The 16408-nt window shown below is 35.8% G+C and overlaps 1 protein-coding gene across 2 annotated transcripts in view; it reads right to left on the bottom strand.

Annotated features, from left to right (window-relative positions):
* Window positions 1–80: 80 nt before the first annotated feature.
* cers6 (ceramide synthase 6) overlaps window positions 81–16408 on the bottom strand; it is a 52543-nt gene continuing 36215 nt past the window's right edge. The window contains exons 7-11 of one of the 2 annotated variants that reach the window (XM_022680018.2): window positions 14436–14564; window positions 13132–13238; window positions 5560–5716; window positions 5246–5269; window positions 81–4020 (exon numbers count right to left, since the gene is read on the bottom strand). In XM_022680018.2, coding sequence (XP_022535739.1) covers window positions 3871–4020; window positions 5246–5269; window positions 5560–5716; window positions 13132–13238; window positions 14436–14564 — 567 coding nt within the window. In that variant the 3' untranslated portion in view covers window positions 81–3870. The remainder of the gene's footprint in view (window positions 4021–5245; window positions 5270–5559; window positions 5717–13131; window positions 13239–14435; window positions 14565–16408) is intronic. The other variant, XM_049484860.1, reaches the window with a different exon arrangement.

The raw sequence follows: 16408 nt of genomic DNA, 5'->3' as shown, positions 1-16408 counted from the left end.
ATGTTTGTGATGAACAGAAATAGAAAAAATAAATTATCAGAAAAGAAACAAAAGACAAAAGAAAGAGAAAATTTCAAAAGTGCTTTCAGTCTGTCGTGTTTATTCAAAATACATGGCAACATTATTCATCTCTACCATTCATAATCTGATGTTCCATCAAAGGCAGAAAAACTAGAGCCTTTGAAAATACCTTCAAGATTCATTTTTCTTGACATCAAGTGTAAACCACGTAATTCAGCATCAGTGCACTGTCTGCAGTGCAGAGAGACAGACAATGGCTAATTAGCTGCACTTCCTCTCCACAGCTTGCTAATAAACTGCAACAGTGACCTTCAGAACACAGAAATAATAGCCTTAAAAATACTCGAAAAACAAAAGCTTTACCCCGACTTCAACAGCATTTTAATGAGTCATCCACTTAGCTCAGTGTTTAAAGTGTCAAATTATACCGAGAACAATGAGAATTCAGATCATTCAAAGCTGAAGAGGAAAACACCGCTGTGTGACGCTCAGGATGTTCCTGAAGTGCATATGCTTTCTGACACACTGATTTACATTCTTAAATTTAAAGGTGGCTCGTTAAATGGTTCTGTGAGGGATGCCATAGAGGAACCTCTTTTGGTTTGAACCAGGTTTGTAATAGAGATGATATGTAGAGCATAGAGTAAAAAAGTGTGGAGAACCCAAGAACTGGTAAAAAAAAAAAAAAAATCTTTACATTAAGTAATGCTTATTTTAATCAGTAAATTATTTTCCATACTTCTTCTCTTACATATTTTATAAAAATGGCTCTTTATAGAACCAAAAGCTGAGGTTAGGCCCATCATGAAAACTAATATTCTGTGGATGATATATTGTCCCGGAAATAACTGCAATAACGATATTATGTTCACTTTAAGTCCATTTTATGCCAATGGTATTTTGATAATACAGTAGCACAATGCTGAAATGAACTGTACATTAATAATTGCACGGGAACTATCTATGCTTTTTTGCAGTTTGTACTGCCTGTCAAAAATGTGCACCATATATTTAAATGCAGGCACCAGTAGTGTTATATTGGTGATTGCATGACTGGCGTTCTTTATTTAAGTTGTACATAAACAAAATTTATATTGAGGTCAGCAAAAAGACTTCAAATCTGGACCCTGAATCCAGTTTCTGTTCCTGGACTTTCTGTGAACACTACATGGTCAATCAGTTATGTTTTATTCATTTTAATTATTTATCTCTATTTTATTGCTTTGCATTTTAGCCTGTCTGCATATCCTTTTATTCTGAATTATTTGATTTCTTCTCAATTAAATCTTATATTGTTTGCTTGTTATTATGATTTAAACCTTTTTTTCTGTCCCTTTAATTTTGTAAATGCTCGGCTGCATTTAAAATGTGGGTTACCCTCAATTTATTACAGAGTGGAAATATAGGTTGATTGATTATATCAGCCACTGCCATAAGCCCTTTTCACACATGCAACAGAACCCAGAACCTCTCCAGACATTAGTGGAAAAGTTCTGTATCTGTGTCCATACCTGTTGGGCTGGACATTAGCCAGCCCTCTTCCACAAAACATGGGTAATGTTAGAATGAGCTCATGTGGGAATAGTTAATAGGTAATAGGGAATTGTCCAGAGAATTCTTTTCTTTTTTCAGGTTTGGAAACTTGCTACATGTATGAAAGGGCAGTTCTGGACAATTGTCTGAATTGGAAATTTTCCAATTAATGCACAAATTAAGTTATTTTGAATAAATATTTAAAACTTGATCTGGGCTCTCATGAGTTAATTCCTGGTAGTTACAAAAATCCAGGTCTGGAAACTCCGGACTTGATGACCTAGGTTCAAAGGCATCACTCAAAGAACCATTTGAAGCACCATTATTTTCTAAGCGTGTACTACACAACCAAATCTACATTATATAGCTTTGTTTTCAGCCATGTAATTAAATAAAGTTTTTATAAGGGCCTAAAGATCAAGATTATATAACACATGGTTTAATACTGTGTAGAATTTTAAATAGAATGTAAATTTAATACAGAACCTGATTCACACTCTGGAACTCAAGCTTAAGAGCTGATAACTCTGATGTATGATAACACTGTAATCAAGGGCAATGCAATACAGCCAATTAATTATCCAATTAGTTCTGAACTATACAGTAATTAACCTGCTTATTGGATTCTTTGACATAATGTACTCTGGTATTTCCACTGCTTTAAGTACCAGCCTATTCTTGATTCGTGATGGAGAACAATATGGCAAAATTGCAGCATTTTTAACAAAACACATGAGCACATAATACTGTTACAGAATTCCCATTTACAGTTACAGTAGTGCAAATACAGCATGTGTGTGTGTTGGTTGTTTCTGTAATGTATGTTATACATTTGAACAGTGAGCATATCAGATAATTATCTCTTATCTGTGACTGTGGTAAATGACTTAAAGCCAAAAATGATGCCAAAGACCCTGTTTACACCTGCTCACTTCATGTGATTGTTATCTGGGTTACATCTTGATAAGGTTTTAGCCACATACGTTTAAACTAGGGAGTCAAACAGGTCTCCAGTTAGTCAGACTGAATTCTGATTGCTGATTGCAGTGTGGGATTTTGATAAATATTATTTATTTTACTTCAATTTTCAATGGAAAAAATATGTATTTTTTTTCAATATTGCAATATACTGTATTTTTCAAAATATTTTAATTTTCCCAAAAATCGCCAGTGCGCCTTATGTATGAATTTTATCAGTCAGGTATTAAGGAGCAGTAAAGCCACTCTGCTTAAAGTGCAGTGTTATAAAGGAATTTTTGTAAAGTTTCTCCAGCATTGAGGCTGTAGCAGTGTTAGCATTAGCCGCTAAATGCAGTGCTAGCTCTTTCTCCGTTCAGAGGTGGGTATGTTGGACTGTAGTCTGCTTGTTTACCATGTTAAAACAAGCTACATGGGACGAAATGCTAGCTGATAGCGCTGTTGGATGGCATTTCCTAGCACTAAATGCTGCTAACCGCCGCTGCTAACCCCGCTGTTGAAAATATTGAAAATCTAATCTGTAAACTGGAAATAAACTAAAGCGCTTTACTCACCCAATTAAACAGTTTTCAGCAGAGAAGTCTGTGTAGATTACTGTGCCAGAACATAGATGTTCATTAATAGTGTGCCTTATAATACAGTCCGTAAAATATGGTATATTTTACAAATAAAAAAAAATATATATATTTTTTTGCTGCCCTAGCTCAAATATGTCTCTTGTTCTTATCCAGATATAATCCTATAATCTCATGACGTTACCAGGTAAAAACAGGGTCAAAGTTGTATATTTGGTGAATCCTGAAACAGTGACTGAATTTTAAATAGTCGTGCCATTTCCAAACATTGACAGTAGATTGCTTTAAGACTTTGAAAAAAAAGAAAGATCTCATCCACAAATCTGCAACCTATATATAGATATAAAAAATAAATAAATACAAAGACGTTTCCTCGAGAAAACTGCCGCTCCCATAATACCAAACTACATGACCACAGCAGCATGCTAGCATGATGATAAGAGAAATGCTTTCATTCATTCACAAAAAAACAAAGAAACAACAAAAAACAAGAGCTAGCTGTAGCTAAGGGAGGGGGGGAAAGCTCTGATATTCAACCGAGTGCCTATAAATGTAAGATAGTGAGGAGAAAAAAAACGCTGTGAGAAATAAAAGGTGTGGAAAGAATCATACCAAAACAGAACTGCATTCACATTATTCTATTTAAGAACTTCCAGTACCAGACAGGCAACATTGTTCATGTTTTGACACGCACAAGTATTGTACAGACCAATGAACCAGGCTGCAGTGGGCTCCTCTGGAGCGTCTAAGGGCGGCAGGATGCTTAGTGTTCGTAATGACAGTGGGAGGCGGACAGGTAGCCGTTAGTGCCGTGGGCCCCGTTGGTCCCGTTAGTGTGGTGTTTCTGGGTCGGAGGCGAGACTTCCTCTTCATCAGAGCTCGACTCTATGTCACTTCGCGCATCCTTTGATACCTGGAGGGAAAGATAATTAGGCATAGCTGCATTAAGCATCACTCTAGAAGATGTTTTATAAGACTTATAATGACCCAGTGCCCTAAAGGTGTTTATGAATAGTTTCTAATGTAACATTTTGTCCTCATTAATGTACAGGAATTATATCACTAATTTCCTTATCTAAAATTTTAAACATTTTCTTTTTGGTTCATTTATTCACTGAGCATGCCTGTGCACAAATCCAAATATAAATTTTCATTTAAATAAAAGCAAATGTAAAATAATTTGTCTTTTGTGGATACAGATATTTACCAAAACAATGGGTACCTGGGGAATAAATTAAATAAATAAAATGTGTACTGTTAATCTGTTTTGTTTTGGATGATTCTTACATTTAACAAATAAAATGGGTTATTATATTTATATTTCATTATTCATAGAGGGACTTAAGACAGTTCTGACAAAGAAAATCAGGATGTGTGAGAGGGGTCTCCTGCATTAATTATGGATGTGATTTCTGCCAAACTTGCAATTTACATTCTGTACATACTGCTGTCCATAGACATTTTTCCATATAGTAATAAACTGTTATTGGACATGAATGGGTTAATAGATTAACTCTCTAGTCCATGCACCACACATACAGCTCTGGAAATAATTAATAGACCACTACAGTTTCTGCATCAGTTTCTCTGATTTTGCTAATTATAGGTTTATGTTTGAGTAAAATGAACATTGTTGTTTTATTATATAAACTACAGACAACATTTCTCCCAAATTCCCTATTAAATATTGTCATTTAAAGCATTTATTTGCAGAAAATGAGAAATGATTGAAATAACAAAAAAATGCAGAGCTTTCAGATCTCAAATAATGCAAAGAAAACGAGTTCATATTCATAAAGTGTTAAGAATGCAAACAAGTTAATTAATCAGAATTTGGGGGAATAACCCTGGTTTTAATCACAGTTTTCATGCATCTTGGCATGTTCTCCTCCACCAGTCTTACATACTGCTTTTGGATAATTTCATGCCACTCCTAGTGCAAAATTTTAAGCAGTTCAGCTTGGTTTGATGGCTTGATCATCCATCTTCCTCTTGATAATATTCCAGAGGTAAAATCAAAGAAACTCATTTTTAAGTGGTCTCTTTTTTTCAGAGCTGTATATGAAAAACACCCGCACACTCATCAAATAATTGGAGATCAACATCTGTATCACATCTAATCTTCGAATTTTACTTACATGTAAAGGATTCAATTTTCCCGCCTGTGGCAGCAGCGAAGAATCAGAGAAAACAGAAACATAGTGCTTAGGAAGCTTGATCTCACATGCATATATATATATATATAAAAAGACAAAATTTTATTAGACTATCCAGAGCAAAGATTGGAATGTTCTCTTTATAGCTTTCCATTGATTGTTTTATTAATTTGAAAAAGTACACACAAAGCAATGCCCACAGCCAGGTAATGAGCAAGCAAGAGATTAGATACTCCAAGACATGTTTTGACTGTTTGATCATGCAGAAGACAAGGAGAAGAGGGGGTGAATCTTACCTTGCCTCTAGAGATGGCTCTGCAGGCTATCTTCACTATGAGATAGGACCAGAAAGTGTGCAGTCCCTGAAGCAGCACCAGCAGCGCATTAAACACCCACCAGGATGGATACGGCCCCACAATCTCCCAGCTTTCAAACAGAGTGCTGTTCAGAACCCTACATTTAAATGAGAGGCACAAAAACACACAGATCATTTCTTCACTGCTGCTTTGCAGATCACCCAATCAGTCACTTACAGGTGCATCTAAAAAAAAATTATATCATTGAAAAGTTCAGTAGTTCAGTTTAAAATGTGAAACTCATATTATATACATGTACACAGAGGGATCTATTTTTAGCATTTAAGCATTATTTTATTGTTGATGATTACAGCTTACAGCCTATGAAAAACCTAAAGTTAATATCTCAGAAAAATTTTATATTAGACCTATTGGTACTTTTGTGCAAATATTTTGTGTTATTTTATAGAAAATTTTTTTAACAGGAACTGAATATTTAATGTATTTCCATGGCAAAAAAATAGTTTGTATTAATGTTTAGTAATACAAAAAACACATTGCTATACTCTGACAACGCTTTTGGTAAACTGAGGCCAGACCTAAATAATGAATTCTAGATAAACTGCAATCCAAGGTGAAGGGAATATCAATAATATACATATCAGACTTTATTAGTGAAATTACCAGTGGATCAAAAATGAGCAAAATAATTACCTGTAAAAGAACAATAACATAATTCTGTTCTGCATACCAAAGACACTTCAGCACAGATACTTAATACAGACTACTACAGAAATACTAGCTTGAATGCTTAATGAAATAAAGTGCTCAAGAGCACAGGCTTGAGTAGCACTGAAGGCTAAAATTGAATAAAACAATATAAATAATGGATCTGAATGCACTACACTGAGCATGCTCTCAGCTCTGGGTAAAGACAGCCTACAGTAGAGGGAGTATACACTAGTGAACCTGTTTGTGGGTATCAGGGTGGGTGGTGGTGTGCAGAGACTACATGCTGTGAAATAACCTCCTAAACCTCCTAAGCAATCAGAGGCTTCTTCCAGATGCATAACCGAGGCCTACAGCATCAGTAGGGCTGTGTATTAGCAAGCACTTGGCAATATGATGCGAATCACAATACAGGAGTTATGATTTATTATATTGTAATATATTACGATACTGTACACACACAGACAGTATATTGCATTTTTTTATTTTTATATAAAATTTTATATAAAATATAATTTTATACTAAACACATTGCCATTGACAAAAATGTATACAACTCTGGGAAAAAGTAAGAGACCAATTCCGTTTCTGAATCAGTTTCTCTGATTGTGCTATTTATAGGTATATGTTTGAGTAAAATTAACATTGTTGTTTTATTCTATAATCTAATTACATTTATCTCAAATTCCAAATATTGTCATTTAGAGTTTTCAGACCTCAAATAATGCAAAGAAAACAAGTTCATATTCATAGAAATCAATATTTGGTGAAATAACCCTGGCTTTTAATCACAGTTTTCATGCATCTTGGCATGTTCTTCTCCACCAGTCTTACACACTGCTTTTGGATAAATTTATGCCACTCCTGGTGCAAAAATTTAAGCAGTTCAGCTTAATTTGATTGCTTGTGATCATCCATCTTCCTCTTGATTATAATCCAGAGGTTTTCAATTTGATAAAATCAAAGAAACTCATCATTTTTAAGTGGTCTCTTTTTTTTCCAGAGCTGTATATATAATTATTAATATATGAATATATTAATATTTTTACACTAATCTAACTGGCAGTAAGATGTATTCTAACCTACATCACCCCAAACAGTATCTAACCTGCTGGAATGAAAAAAGCAAAAGGTTGATTAAAAAAAGAAAACTGCATCAGAAGGGTCGCCCAAATGTCTCCGCTTAATGTCTGAACGAGTTAGAGAAGCTGTCAGTGTCAGCAGACCTGAAGTGACAGTAGCTAAAATGACTATGTTTAATGTCTAAGTGAGTCAGCAGCGTGAGTGATGAAGGCGAGATCAGAGCCGGTGAGGTCTCCGCACTGTAAAACAGCTCAGCCTTACAGCAACAAAAATCCATGGCAACAGAACACAGTTATGGAACGTTTTCTGATTCAGCCGAGCCCATCCCTTACCTGTTTCACACTAACGGTCTTTATTCTCAAAATACAAGACAGGCTTCATTTCCAAGCTCCACAAGCTCAAAAAATATTTAATGATGCTTTTTAGATGCTGTCAAGTGATTGAAGTACGTTAAAGCTGACTCATTTTCCTGGATCCTGCCAACCGGGACAGGAATCAAACAACTTACTCCAATTACAGCACAATACCACTCAAATTTACCCATCAATAAACATTCTGTCCTCACAATCCTTAAAATACAGCCGTGTAAGATAAAATAGCCTGCATAGTAATGTCTCATTCTATTCAAAGCTGCATAAACAGCTAAGATGAATGGACACAACATAATGAAATGTATTCAGGCTGCCTGATGCTTCTTGGTGTGTGCTTTGAATTGCAGTTTTTCAGGATAAAAGTAAATGTACTTTACCATGTAAATAAAGACAGACTGTTCTATATAAGCATTAATCTGAGACACACACTTGAGTCTGACTAGATAGAAAAATCCTAGGATGCATCCCAATTGTGTACAGCATGTACAGTTGTGGTCAAAAGTTTACATACACTTGTAAAAAAACATAATGTTATGGCTGTCTTGAGTTTTCAATAAGTTCTACAACTCTTATTTTTCTGTGATAGAGTGATCGGAACACATACATGTTTGTCACAAAAAACAGTCATAAAATTTGGTTCTTTCATAAATTTATTATGGGTCTGCTGAAAATGTCACCAAATCTGCTGGGTCAAAAATATACATACAGCAACATTAGTATTTGGTTACATGTCCCTTGGCCATTTTCACGGCAACTAGGCGCTTTTGGTAGCCATCCACAAGCTCCTGGCAAGCTTCAGGTCGAATGTTTGACCACTCTTCTTGACAGAATTGGTGCAGTTCAGCTAAATGTGATGGTTTTCTTGCATGAACCCGTTTCTTTAGCACTGTCCACATGTTCTCAATGGGGTTTAAGTCAGGACTTTGGGAAGGCCATTCTAAAACCTTAATTCTAGCCTGGTTTAGCCATTCCTTTACCACTTTTGATGTGTGTTTTGGGTCATTGTCTTGTTGGAACACCCAACTGCGCCCAAGACCCAACCTTCGGGCTGATGGTTTTAAGTTTTCCTGCAGAATTTGGAGGTAATCCTCCTTCGTCATTATCCCATTTACTTTCTGCAAAGAACCAGTTCCACTGGCAGCAAAACATCCCCAGAGCATAATACTACCACCACCATGCTTGACAGTAGGCATGGTGTTCCTGGGATTAAAGGCCTCACCTTTTCTCCTCCAAACATATTGCTGGGTGTTGTGGCCAAACAGCTCAATTTTTGTTTCGTCTGACCAGAGAACTTTCCTCCAGAAGGTTTTATCTTTGTCCATGTGATCAGCAGCAAACTTCAGCCGAGTCTTAAGGTGCCTTTTCTGGAGCAAGGGCTTCTTTCTTGCACGGCAGCCTCTCAGTCCATGGCGATGTAAAACACGCTTGACTGTGGAGACTGACACCTGTGTTCCATCAGCTTCCAAATCCTTGCAGACCTGCTTCTTGGTGATTCTTGGTTGACTCTTGACCATCCTGACCAATCTCCTCTCGGCAGCATGTGATAGCTTGCGTTTTCTTCCTGATCGTGGCAGTGACACAACTGTTCCATGCACTTTATACTTGCGTATAATTGTCTGCACAGTTGCTCTTGGGACCTGTAGCTGCTTTGAAATGGCTCCAAGTGACTTCCCTGACTTGTTCAAGTCAATAATTCGCTTTTTCAGATCCACACTGAGTTCCTTTGACTTTCCCATTGTAGCTTTTGTAGCTGAGTCTAATCACTGGGTCAAATGAGCCCTATTTAAATGGGCTCATGAGAAGTCAACAGCTGTAGTCAATCAGAATCACTTACAAGAAGTGAAGAGGCCATGACATGAAGCTAATTTGATTGACACAACTCGCTACATCACCAAAATTGACAAATTTTGTTGCTGTATGTATATTTTTGACCCAGCAGATTTGGTGACATTTTCAGCAGACCCATAATAAATTTATGAAAGAACCAAATTTTATGACTGTTTTTTGTGACAAACATGTATGTGTTCCGATCACTCTATCACAGAAAAATAAGAGTTGTAGAACTTATTGAAAACTCAAGACAGCCATAACATTGTTTTTTTACAAGTGTATGTAAACTTTTGACCACAACTGTAGGTAAGATCACAAAATATTAATGTATTGAACTGTATTGAAGGGATGAAGTCATTTCTAAAAATATTTGAAAAATTATATTAGTATATAATAAAAGATCTCCTGCCATCTTTCCCGTTCCACATCAATCATTATCTGTCATTTCTGTCTAATAGTCTTCCAGAGGTGAGTAGCTCCTCCCTTTTTTCCACATTCCATTGTGGAATAATAGTGTCCATTGTAACCACACTTTAAAAGCAACTGGTTAAATATACTCCACTTGAGTATGTTTTTCTCTAGACCAGGGATGGGCAACTGGCGGCCCGGGGGCCGCACACGGCCCTCGTCATCACTCAGTGCGGCCCGCGAATAGATCAAAAATAATTTCATAATTTCATAATAAAAAACAAAAAAATAAAAAAAACAAAAAAAAAAATAAAACGTAATTCTACTTTTGACCGCTTTTGCCAAACAACCACGAAAATTGACATTGACATCCAGTCCATTGTGAGCCAGCAGGCCAAACCACAGCTCTCTCATTAGCTTCAATAAATGTTGGGCCTCTGTGGTCTAGTTTTCTGCTATTATTGAATGAGCTATTTGCAATCAGTTTTTAAATCTTTTTTGTTCTTTGTTATAAATGAGTTCAAATGCCTTTTGCACTTTTATAAGCAAATGTTTTGTCCTTGTTGCTTATGAAGGACTTGTTATAATGAACTTATTTTACACAGAGGAACTACTGTATTTGCAATCAGTTTTTTAAGCAAACTTTTTTTTCTTTGATATGAAGGACTTCCTTTTTGCACTTTTTTTAAGCAAACGGTTTGTCTTTTGCCGTATTAAAATGCATTAATATGCAGAAAATAGTTGTTGATAAATGTTGGTGCTGTAAACATACAGATATAAATTCATATAAAATTTGTTCTTATTGAAAATCATTTGTAGCGTTTTTCATATTCAATTATTTGAAGTGCGAGGTCATGTGGCCCTCCAATGGTCATGCTGAAAAAAATGTGGCCCTCTCCATCATGGAAGTTGCCCATCCCTGCTCTAGACTACATACATTACAATGAAAACTAGTATTATTCATTAGTATTCAATTAGAATGCACCAATAGTTCTCTTATTTTGGATTTTTAATTGGTCTATGGTTACAAAAAATACAATACACTTCCACTACATAAACTTTTAAAGTTAAAGGTGCCACTGGTGCCACTAAAAGTTATTTCAAGAAACTTAAGTGCTTCAGAGGCATAACCTCTAAATCCACTTCTTGAAACCTCAAACACCTCTTATTAAAAAGAGGCATCTCTCACATAACCTTAATTTTTTAGAATTTTTTAAGAAATATAAACAAGAACTAGAGAAAGTGCCATTCATGCAGAAACTGAGAATGTGTTGTGATCAAAGGTAAAATGTGGGGTGCCAAATATTGTGACTAAAATTTGCTTTTCTCTCAGCTGGTGTGTGGATGAGCTGCACACTGTGATATGATCAGTCTTACCATTGTAAATCCCCCACTATTCCTATAGGCAAAATGTATTAAAATCTTCCTAAAACTGTATGTAAGATTGAGTCATTATTAGTGGTGTCAATCGATTAAAAAATGTAATGTGATTAACCGCAACATTATTCTGTGATTAACTGCGATGTTAGAGACGCAAGTTTTTATAGTGGATATCTAAAGAAAAGAATGAATGTAAATTGAATTATATTTATATAAGTGGTATTAATTGAAATACTAGTATACACTGGAATAATGAATGGATGACACATTGGATAAAGGAACTGTAAGGATTTCTAAATTAGAACTTAATTTGCTGTGTATAAAAGGGCGTTTCAATAGAACGTGCAGTGCAGATGAAGCAAATGAATGTTACTTCTATCCTGATTACTGCTTTTTGACCGTGCTAAACTTTCCCTTCCACCTGTACCCACACTTTGGTTCTTTTCCAGCGAAAAGATGAACAGAAACTGTGTTAAAGTGAAGTACTGGGCATTTTTGTAGCCTGCTTGGTCATGACATGAAAATAAAGCGAGGGCCCGAGCTAAAGCAACAAAAATGAGCAAGAGAGAGAACTTAACGTGCTGCTCATACTGCAACATCTGGGTGATTAGGCACCCACACTACAATTCCCAGAAAGCGAACCGCTCCGGATGGGTGGGGACAGGGCAGATTACAGGGGACATTGGGGTCAAATTTGGTGGCGTGATTAATTTGTGTTAAAAAAAAAAAAAACAGAACACAATAACAAAATAATTACTGATTGCAAATTAATCGTATGCGTTAAAGTTTTAACGTTGACGGCCGTAATTAATACATATAATGCATAAAACTATGCTATTGGATTTGGGCGTAAATGGGCAAAAATTGGTGGTTGCAGTTCCAAAAATGGTGGTTTGTAGAGAGTTTTTTTGTATATGTATCTGTAAAAAGCTGACAGACCCATTGCAATGCATTCCTATGTGAGTGCCATGGCCACAAACATTTTTCCTCCAGAAACTCCCTTTACATATACTACTGCACTTATCCAAAAACTGTACACACTGTACAGGCGGAATAATAAAGATAAAGTAGATAAAAATAAAACTTTGCATTGCGTAATGCACTAATTATGATCCCAAGCATCTCTCCTGCTTCCCCCCCCTCTCTCTCTCTCTCTCTTACACACTGTATCTCCCTCACGCTCACGCTCTCAATTGGCTAGAAACTTTATGCTGTTGTGGTCGCCATAGTAACTATTACTTGGCAACAAGTAAGATGCATCAAAAGTGAGAGAGGTGGAAAGAAATGCATCACACATTCAGTGCTGCTGGTTAGAGAGCATACTGCCAACTGCCAAGACCGACTTAATATTTATAAATACTAATGAAACCAATGACAGTAACCAGCTCTGAGCAGCAGTCATTGAGAAACTGAGAGCTAGCCAGCCGAAATATAGGCCTAGAGAGATAATTACAACAGTTAGTCAATCTGCAATCAGGATCATCCTGTACAAAACAGCAGATGCAATCCAGGCTGGATACATGAACATCTGCACACAGTCTGTCTGTATCTTATACAGCTGGGAGAAGCTCCTTATATTTGATAGGTTTCAGACAGTGTCATGTACATTATTAACACTGTCTCCTACTGTCAGAACACATCATCTGTTCCTGACAGACACTCATTCAAAAATCCTCTCCACACACACACACATAGAGGGAGAGCTAGAGAAAGAAAGAAAGAAAACGAGGAAGAGAGCTAGAGAGAGAGTTAGACGTCTTATTATTCTTACCATACAGGATATATGCCCAGCCTGGAGCTGATGAAAACCAGGGCGAACATGATGAACAGGACGTTGCAAAGCCTCTGGCTCTTGGCATAGTTTGCCATTTTGGCTGCCTAAAGACAAAAGGTCATTAAGGCGTGAAGGATGTTCAAAAACGTAATTAGCAAGCATCACACAGATCATCACAGTTAACATACTGTTATAGTATAAGTAGTCTTTCATCTCCAGTTTGACACACAACACACTTATGTATGCTGCAGGTTATAATAACTATATTACAGCTGCATGTCACTTCATCTATTAGAGCTGCCACTGCCATTACAACAGTCACATACAGTCACATCACATTGCAAACTTAGGAGCAATGTCGCATTATATCAATCACATCATGCTACATGCTGCTGATACAAAAGGAAACGTCATACTGTTTCAATTTTCATAACAAATCTAACAGAGGTATACTAACAGAGGCAATATCATTCATTTTACTCCAATCTTTGAGACAGAAAAGTGGACATTAAATATATTATGAAATGCTGTACCATTGAATAGGAAATATTCCTGTATTTTCTAATATTACAGGAAAAATACTGTGTATAGCAATTTCAGATTTTTCCAATATCACATAGTCCTACCACATATTATATAGTGATCTGAACCCTGTCCGCAAATGGTACATATACAGCTTTGCTATTTCTAGGTATATGTTCAAGTAAAAAGAACTTTGTTTTTTTATTCTATATACTACAGACAACATTCCTCCCAAATTCTAAATAAAAATATCGTCAATTTGAGCATTTATTTGCAGAAAATGAGACATGGCTAAAATAACAAAAAAGATGCAGAGCTTCCAGACCTCAAATAATGCAAAGAAAACAAGTTCATATTCATAAGGTTTTAAGAGTCTTACACACTGCTTTTGGATAACTTTATGCCACTCCAGGTAAAGAAAAATCAAGCAGTTTAGCTTGGTTTGATAGCAGTGATCATATATTTTCCTCTTGATTATATTCCAGAAATTTTCAATTTGGTACAATTAAAGAAACTCATCATTTTTAAGTGGTCTCTTATTTTTTTCCAGAGCTGTATAGTGAGAACTTGCATCAGCCTTTAAAAAAAGACATGGTCTCCAACTCCTATTGATTGAACGCAGTCCAGAACATCAGGACAGGGCCACATAAAAAAAAAAAAAAAAGTTTTAAAACCGACCCCAAATTACAATCAGACAAAAAACTTAAATAAATAAATAAATAAATAAATAAATATATACATACATACATACATACATAAATAAAAGAGGGTATGTTTACCTCCAGCAGCACATCTGCAGCATCGTGAAGACACATGACAAGTGTTCCCACTCGAGCCATGTTATTTACATAAGAGAAAGTGATCAGGGAGATGGTGGCAAGGTGGTGCATGAACATCAGCAGAAAGTCCTGTAGGAAGAACACAACACTCAGTGAAGTGTTAAATGTAATCTAAATATCATTTTTTTCTTATATTGTGATTATTGTAGCCATAATATCACATTTATTAACATTTATTCAATTAGTAGCAAATCATTTTGCATCAATCAAGAAATAACAGATTATTTAGCTTTGGTCATGAAATAATGCATGAAACAAGCAGTAGATAAAATCATTAAAAATAAGTTGCATGTTTAAATAAATTCATACAACATTGTTCAAATTAAAATTACATATTTAGATAGACTTTGCACTAGTGCTGGGCAGGATGGCTAAATATACATTTTAAATATAACTAAATTATGTTCTGAATTTTATTTTTATTTTATTCTTTTTGCACACATCTACATTTGAAGACTGTCAAAAAGAGAAACGTAAATGTAATAAGATAAATAAATAATAAAAAAATAATAATATATCAATCCAGCATAAATAAAAACAATAATAATAATTTATGCACCTTTATTGTAAAGTTTTACACAGCACTGAGATGACAGTAATAAGTGTCCAGCTGTAGGCTTATGTATTTGTATTTGTACGATAACAACATTAGATTGTTTAGGGGGTTGTCTCTAGCTGCCTGATTCAGTATACATAAAGGACTGTAGAACTGTTATTGTTACCCAAACTTTGTCAAATTTAATAATTTATTACTGTGAATTACTGTAACTGAAACATAAGAATAGTTGAAATTCCAAGATTTGACAATACTTCTGTGTCCACATGTCATTGCTGTCACGAATTTGTAACGCTTTTTGTATATACATAGACGTTTTGTCTGGAGAAAAAAAAGAGACCACTTAAAAATGATGAGTTTCTTTGATTTTACCAAATTAAAAACCTCTGGAATATAATCAAGAGGAAGATGGATGATTACAAGCCATCAAACCAAGCTGCACTGCTTGAATTTTTGCAGCAGGAGTGGCATAATGTTATCCAAAAGCAGTGTGTAAGACTGGTGGAGGAGAACAAGCCAAGAGGCATGACAACTGTGATTAAAACCAGGGTTATTCCACCAAATATTGATTTCTGAACTTTCTTAAAACCTTATGAATATGAACTTATTTCTTTGCATTATTTGAATTCTGAAAGCTCTGCATATTTTTTTATTTCAGCCATTTCTCTTTTTCTGCAAATAAATGCTCTAGTAGTTTATAGAATAAAACAACAATGACAATTTTACTCAAATATATACCTATATCCAGAGCTGTATATAAATGAATGCAAATAAAAACCAACACTGGCACTGCAGTGTGACTCTGGGCTAAACTCAGCCTGGAGATCCTGCTGATCAAAGCTGCTGAGAGATTATGTGTTTCATGCTCTCCTGGGAGAATCATGGGACTACAGTGGAACAGCAGGGCTGCAGCCAGCTGGACAGGAGTCTGATGAAGATGAAGGTGATGAGGAAGAGCAGTGGTGCAAAACAGAATGGAAGCATGGCATACAGACAGCAGGGAACATACTGGAGCAGGCAGGGGGGCACAGGACCTCCTCAGTGCGTGGTGAAATTTGTGCAAGGAAAGAACTGAAAGGAGAAAGAAAAACAAAAACATAGACAACATGCCAACAGTCAGCAGAGAGAATATGAGAGGATGATCAAGAGCAAGGCAGAGAGAGATAAAGAAAGAGAGAGAGAAAGAGTGAGTGAAAAAGACAAAGAAAGGGTCAAACATGATTATGGCTTAATGTAATGCAGTGCTTTAAATAAGCAGCCAGACAGTGACTATGTCTACATTCACATTACAAGCCATATTGCTCAAATCATTTTTTTTGCTCAGATCGGATTTGGCCATTTTGTCGGTTCACATTCA

Source organism: Astyanax mexicanus, chromosome 11, assembly GCF_023375975.1.
Source record: "Astyanax mexicanus isolate ESR-SI-001 chromosome 11, AstMex3_surface, whole genome shotgun sequence".
Lineage (NCBI taxonomy): Eukaryota > Metazoa > Chordata > Actinopteri > Characiformes > Acestrorhamphidae > Astyanax > Astyanax mexicanus.
The sequence above is the reverse complement of the archived record's forward strand: the minus strand, read 5'-3'. Positions and strand labels throughout refer to the sequence as shown.